This window comes from Podarcis muralis, chromosome 7, assembly GCF_964188315.1.
Source record: "Podarcis muralis chromosome 7, rPodMur119.hap1.1, whole genome shotgun sequence".
NCBI lineage: Eukaryota > Metazoa > Chordata > Lepidosauria > Squamata > Lacertidae > Podarcis > Podarcis muralis.
This window is the reverse complement of record NC_135661.1, coordinates 6,921,490-6,928,723: the sequence shown is the minus strand read 5'-3', so window position 1 is coordinate 6,928,723 and position 7,234 is coordinate 6,921,490. Positions and strand designations below refer to the sequence as shown.

Sequence of the window (7,234 nt, the reverse complement as noted above, 5' to 3'; positions counted from 1 at the left end):
TCTGGGTGTTGCTGAACGACAGCTCCCATCACCCCCCGAGGCCTCTGCCTGGAGCTCTACTTGGTAGATGCTGTCAGAAATTGAACCCAGGACCTTCTGCATGCCAAGAAGATGCTCTGCCGCTGAGCTAAGGTCCGTCCCTTAAGATGCAGGAAGCAGTTTCCTCGTACCAAGTAAGAATGCCGTTCTCTCCAGCTCAGTATTGACAGCTGCTCTTAACAGTTTCTGGCAAGGGACTTGCCCAGCCCTGCCTGGGGAGATTTCACAGGAGAGTGCACTGTAAGCTTCTTGGGGGCAGAGTCCTCCCATTTGAAGATGGCGTTGCACTGTAAAGAACCCAAACTCAGTGGCGTAGCGTGGGGGGTGCAGGGGGGGCCGGCCGCACCAGGCGCAACATCTGGGGTTAGGGCAAATCCACAGGTTAGGGGGCGCAAATCCACGGGTTAGGGGGCGCAAATTACTTGCCTTGCCCCGGGTGCTGACAACCCACGCTACGCCACTGCCCAAACTGGCTGATAGGAACAATAAATAAAGCAGCAGTCGTTATTTCTCTTTGTGAACAGACAGGAATCGTTCAGCTGAGAATCCTGTTGACTTTCTTCCCTCCTTTCTTTAGAAGTTATAATAACTGGCTCTGAGCTTCCCTTATCGAAAGGTGTTTCAAATCTCCCTTTGGAACCCGGGAAGCCTAACACAGAGTTAGGCCCTTCCAGCTCAGCATTCTACACAAGGACAGGCAGAGCACCTGCTGCTCAGTGGAAGTATACCTGCTTGGCGTGCAGAAGGTCCCAAATTCAGTCCCCAAATGGCATCTCCAGGTACAGCTGAATGCATCTCCTCCAAGTGTCCCGATATTCCAGGGACAGTCCCGGAATTACAGAAGCCGTCCCAGTTTCTGATTTGATCCTGGAATGTCCCGTTTTCCCTTCTCCCTCTCCCCCATATCTCGGAGAACAATTAAAAGTTGTGTGTGCAGGTGAAAAAACGGAGTCCTGCTTATCCTGAAAATAAAATCCCCGCACCGAATGAAAGAAACAGTGAAGCTGGCGTACGAAGCCCTTCCTATAATTCCGAAGGAAAAGGTCAGCAATCGACTTCGGATTCTTTCCTTGCAATGCTTTAGCAGCCAGCTATTTCTTAGGGAATGTGGGGGAATGTTTGTTCCTTTATTATTGTACATGGAGCCTTGCACTGCCTACTCAGAAGTAAGCCCCACTGTATTCAATGGAGCTTACTCCCAGGTGACTGTGTAAAGACTGGACTGCAACCCTAAGCATTTTTACTCAGAAAGTACAATAGGATTTACTTTCTGGTAGGTTCCTGAACCTTCTCACAGTTCCATTATTATTATTATTATTATTATTATTATTATTATATCCCACCTTTTCCCCTAAAAGGGGAATTTTAGCAGTTTACAGCTAAAATTTTATTTCACTCCATTGATCTGTGGAAGATGTTGCACACAATCCTTTCCCTTACAATTTTTTTTCTTTACAACAACTTTGTGAGGTAGGCTAGGCGGAGAGGATGTAATTGCTCACGGTAACCGGAGTAGATGTGTATATGAGGTTCATGTGTGTGGCGAGATCAAGCCCAGGAGAAGCTTCCTGATCAGAGAAATCAGAGAAATGTTGGAGGGTAGGGGAATGTCCTTTGCCTGAAGCCCTGGAGGGCCACTGCTGTGTAGACAATACTGAGCTAAGATGGACCAGTGTATGTCAGCATAAGTCAACTTCCTGTTTTCCTTTGGGTCTATTTCTCCGCAGGCTTTCTATATAATACTTGTTCTACCAGAGTATCCTAACAGCGGTAGCAATTTTGCTGCTGCCAGCCAGCAGAGAATTGAACAAAACTGACAGGTGGAGGTGTCCGGAGGCGAAAAAGCAGAGAAGATTTCCAGCTCAAGATCGCAAGCATCTGCCAAACGCAAAACTCCTCTTTTTGTTACCGGCTGATACCTGCCGAGGGGGAGAGAGAAAGAGAGTGCATTAGCAAAGATGCTTTGCAAACTTCCCTCCTCCCTGACAAGGGATGAGGTGCACTCAAGCCAATCGTTGGGCATCTTCCAGGAGCTCAGCGGTGGACCTGGGGAGGGGTCAAGGGAGATATAAAAGCCGGGCAGAGAACCAGCTGGCTCACCTTGCCGCAGGGGAAAGGCTCAGGGGATCCAGCTAGGAGTGGAGGCAAGGCAAGGCAGCCACGCAGATGATGAACCCCAAAGTTATGTACTCCCGCTGGGTCTTCCTGCTGCTGCTTTTTGCTCACCAACAAGGAAGAGCCAAGCCAGTGACCAATGTCCAGGTAAGTGGAGGGGGTGGTGGATGGGGTCAGAAGGATCCAGTTGTATTCCAAAGCGATCCAAACGAGAGCCACACTTTCCAAAGCAATTCGTGAACCGAAAAGCAGCCTTTGAAACTCGCACCGCTCTGAATTTTGCAGTGCAAGTTCTCCAGCTGGGTAATGGGCATCAATAAATGCTCGTGCTAGGGTAAAGCACGGACACAGAAATGCATAGGGGTTTTTTTTTAGAGAGAGAGAGAATATAGAAATGCACTACAAAAAGAGATATTGCAAAAAAAAAGTGCACATTAGGCAAAATTGCAAAGATTTTATTTTATTGCAAATATTTCATTGCAAAGGAGATTATTGTTAGGGGCTGGTTTGGGAGCAGTGATTAGAGTGTCGGACTTTGACCTGGGAGACCAGGGTTCGAATCCCCTCCCCACTCAGCCACGAAGTTCACTGGGTGTGATCTTGGGCCGGTTACTGCATCTCAGCCTGCCCTACCTCACAGGGGTGCTGTGAGGATAAAATGGGGAGGAGGGGACCCACCATAGTTGTCAACGTTTCCCTTTTTTTAAGGGAAATTCCCTTGTTCTGAATAGGATTCCTCACAAGGAAAGGGAAAAGTTGACAGCCGTGGGACCGACGAATGCCACCCCAGGCTCCTCAGAAGAATGGTGGGATAAAAACGCAGCAAATAAATAAAGATTATTAGTGCTAAGTTTTCAAGTGTAATTCGTTTTTACTTTCGGTTGTTGTTGTTTTCATTGCAAACTAATGTTTAAAGCTGAACTTTAGATGGGAGGAATGAGAAATCGAAAGTGACAGATCTGTCCCATCTCTAGGTAAGAGGAAGGAACAGCCCCCAGAAAAAAAAACCAAGTAGGGTTTTCAAGTGGAATGAAGGGAAGTGGCTCTTTGGGGGTATAAAGACTCACCTGGACCAAAATTGGAGGTGATGCAAAAAGGGAGGGGAGCCACCCCAATACTTAGAAGCAAGTCAAATTTTATAGGCATTAGCTTGCAGGGAAGGGGGGGAAGCAGAGAGGGTGAGAGGAGGGGGGGTCTTGGCTTTGCTGGTGCTTATTTTGTTTCACCCCATGACGGGGTGAGCTCCCGTTGCTCAGTCCCAGCTCCTGCCAACCTAGCAGTTCGAAAGCATGTCAAAGTGCAAGTAGATAAATAGGTACCACTCTGGTGGGAAGGTAAACGGCGTTTCAGTGCGCTGCTCTGGTTTGCCAGAAGCGGCTTAGTCATGCTAGCCACATGACCCAGAAGCTGTACGCCTGCTCCCTCGGCCAATAAACCAAGATGAGCGCCGCAACCCCAGAGTCGGTCACGACTGGACCTAATGGTCAGGGGTCCCTTTACCTTTACCTATTTTGTTTCTCTTCCTTCTCCCTGCACCCTCCTGTATTTTTCAGACCCTGTCTAAGTGGTTAGAGGAGGACCTCGAACAGCCAGCAGGGTCCGAGGAAACAGAGCAGGACCAAGATGAGACCCTCCTAACCGGAGGAGCATTGGAACAACAGGATGCTTTGCTGCCATGGGCCGGGAGACCCCAGGAAGGGGTGCCCCTCTCAGAAAGCAATTTCCAGAGGCTCTTCAATGACCTCCTGGGCTCTTCCCGGAGGTATCGGGGAAGGAGCAAAAAGGGCCTTTCAAGAGGATGCTTCGGGGTCAAGCTGGACCGGATCGGGGCTCTGAGCGGGCTGGGGTGCTGAAAGGCAGCCCGGCAGGTAAGTGTCCACAACTGGAAGAGTCTGGCCTGGTTGTATCAAGACTGGATGGTTGCAATGCCCTCCACGTGGGGCTTCCTTTGCACGTGAACCGGAAGCCGCAGTCCGTGCAGAATTCTGCAGCACAATTGCATACAATAGCTGTGCTCAGGGATCTGCTACTGGGCCAAGTTCAAGGTGTTGCTATTAGTATAGAAAGCCCTTAACAGCTTGACCAGTTTACCTATGAGAACACCTCACCCCCAAATATGCCCACTTGATTGCTTTGATCGGCGGAACTGGCAGTACCAAAGGTGCCACAGAATCCCTGTTCTGCATTTGTAAGAAGTCCATCCTTCAGCGTGGCAGCAGCACCTTTGGAACTCCCTGCCTATTGACAGGTGCCTTCACTTTTGGTGTATGCCAAAAACAGATAAGCCCAGCCAGATGTTTAAAAAGTCGGTGTGAGTTTTGATTTGTTTCTAATCTTCTTTTTTAGCTTTTTGAAAGTGATTGGTCTTTCTTACTGATAACCTTATTACCTTTTTTTGTAAACCTCTTTGAGGTTTTTGTTTTACAATCAAGTGGTATATATGTTTTATGTGATATATATATATATTTCAGGCAGGAGTCTCATGGGGTTCATAGAGGCTGGGCAGCCATCTCTCAGGGATGGTAGACCATCAGAGCCTCAGACATTCTCCCTGACACAGGGTTTGCCAACCTTACTTGTAGCCTGGTTCCAATATAGAGAAATGGTTCTGGGCACCAGAATGCAACCAACTTTTTTGGCTACAACATAATGTCCCTCCCCCAATCCGGGATTCAGGAAGGGGGATTCTGTGAGCACCAAGGAAGGCTCCTAAAAGAACAGAGGATGCTATAAAAGACGCTAGTCCTCATGGTTCTGTATGATTGAAATGGAAACGTAGGAAGCTGCCTTCTACTGAGCTTTGGTCCATCTAGCTCAGCATTGCCAACCCTGACTGGCAGCGGCACTCCCGGGTTTCAGGCAAGGGATGTCTCCAGCTTTACCTGGAGATGCCGTTGAGAATCGAACCTGAGACCTTCTGCATGCAAAGCAGGTGTTCTGCCACTGAGCTTTGACGCTTCCCCACAGGGATCTCGTGGGCAACCTCTGCCCTAATACACACCCAGCTCTTTAGGCAGCGCTTGCGATCTGCGTTTCTTACATTAGAAATAATATTCCTTGGGGAGGGAATCGACCAATCCAATTAAATCAGGGCGCCTTCTCTTCCACTTGCAGGGAAAGGTTTTCAGCCAATTAACCTTGCCAAGGAAGGCAGCTAAGCATGACTGACGCGTTGAGCTTCCTCTCTCTTGCAAGGCTGTTCCAGAGAGAGGCTGTTTCAGAACATGATGTTTTTTTCGTTTCCCTTTCTTCTCCCTCGGCAGGACCCATCGCTGGCAAGACCCATCGCCTCCCAGAGAGACAACCAACACCCTCATTCATCGCCAAGGCATCCCCACCTTCAAGCAAAAACCTTCACACCTCCTGCCTCTGCCCACCTCCCTAGTGTGATTCGATCTGTCCGGACTCATTCCCCCACGCACTCAAAGCTGCTTTCTTCCCCCGCATACAAGTCATGCTTAAACTGCTGCCTTCGTGACCAGAAGCGGTTAACTTTCTTCTTTAAAAGTTAGCCAAATTCAGGGAAGATGGGGGCAGCGCCCGTTAACTATGATAGCAAAACAGAGACTCCATGGACAGGAGCAGTATACCCTGAATACCAAATACTAGAGGGGAAACAACAGCTGAAGGGAGGCTATATGAGAAGCATCCTGCTAGCAGGCCAATCTAGTTCAGCATCCTGTTTTCTCAGTGGCCAATCAGATGCTTAAGGAAGCAGGACATGGACACAGTTTGGGATTAGGGCTTGCCGATCGGAAGGTCAGTGGTTCGAATCCCCGCAATGAGGTGAGCTCCCGTTGCTCTGTCCCTGCTCCTGCCAACCTAGCAGTTCGAAAGCATGTCAAAGTGTAAGTAGATAAATAGGTACCACTCTGGTGGGAAGGTAAACGGCGTTTCCGTGCGCTGCTCTGGTTCGCCAGAAGCGGCTTAGTCATGTTGGCCAACATGACCCGGAAGCTATATGCTGACTCCCTCAGCCAATAAAGCGAGATGAGCACCGCAACCCCAGAGTCGGCCATGACTGGACCTAACGGTCAGGGGCATAGCTGTTAAGGTTTCCCTTTTTTTAAGGGAAATTCCCTTACTCCAAATAGGATTCCTTGCAAGAAAAGGGAAAAGTTGACAGCTATGGTCAGGGGTCCCTTTACCTTTACCCTTCTCCTCCATGAATTTCATAGAATCTTAGAGTTGGAGGGGGGACCCTAAAGGAAATCTAGTCCAACCCCCTGCAATGCAGGAATTACAGTCCAAGAATCCCTGACAGATGGCCATTCAGCCTCTGCTTAAAAGCCTTCAAGGAAGAAGAGTCCATTACCTCCTGAGGGAGTCCGCTCCGCTGTCAAAACAGCTCTTACTGCCAGAAAGTTATTCCTGATGTTTGATCAGAATCTCCTTTCTTGTAACTCGAAGACATGGGTTCGAGTCCTACCCTCCAGAGCAGCAGAAAACAAGCTTGCTCCATCTTCCAATTTGCCTAATCCTCTTTGAAAGCCACCTAAGGGGGTTGACCATCATCTTTCCTTGAGTGTGGCCTTCCCTAAAAAAAGGAGTTTAGTGGTCCCACAGGCTGAAAACAGGAGGCCTGGCTAGTTGGTACTTTGGGCCGGCCCAGCATAGGCAGTTCTTCTCAGTGGTGGGCAGGTGTGAGTGAGTCAACCCAGGGAAAAACTCGCAGAACATCTGAGGCTCAGCTTTCTCCCATTAAACATTAGTTCACCCATCCAGAGCCTTCGGGCGCTGAGGGAACCAGAGAAATCAGATCGCAGTCCTCACACCCACACCTCCGGTCAGTGCTCTCTCATTCGTGGCAAAGGTGTGTATCTTAATAAATCCTGTCTAACTTTCATTCCGTGTCTTGTTCATGTGCAAAATTCTGCATGCGGACAGTTGTCGAAATAAACTGGTTTTCATAATTGGTCCGATTCATTTCCAAGATGCTGTGTGTGTGTGTGTGTGTGTGTGTGTGTGTGTGTAAAAAAGAACGCAATTTATTTCTTCCAATTCTCTTTTTTTAAAAAATAATTTTTATTAAGTACAAATTAGAAAACATACATATTTACAAGAAAAGAAAATACAAAAG

At 48.4% G+C, this 7,234-nt stretch overlaps 1 protein-coding gene across 1 annotated transcript; it reads left to right on the top strand.

Moving 5' to 3' along the window:
* Nucleotides 1–288: 288 nt before the first annotated feature.
* On the top strand, nucleotides 289–7,000 carry LOC114602799 (C-type natriuretic peptide 1-like). The gene is made up of 3 exons (XM_028741455.2): nucleotides 289–2,301; nucleotides 3,708–4,022; nucleotides 5,418–7,000. Exons 1-2 carry the CDS (start codon nucleotides 2,206–2,208, stop codon nucleotides 4,005–4,007), a joined length of 396 nt encoding a protein of 131 aa, XP_028597288.2. The 5' UTR covers nucleotides 289–2,205; the 3' UTR covers nucleotides 4,008–4,022; nucleotides 5,418–7,000.
* The last annotated feature ends 234 nt before the right edge of the window (nucleotides 7,001–7,234 follow it).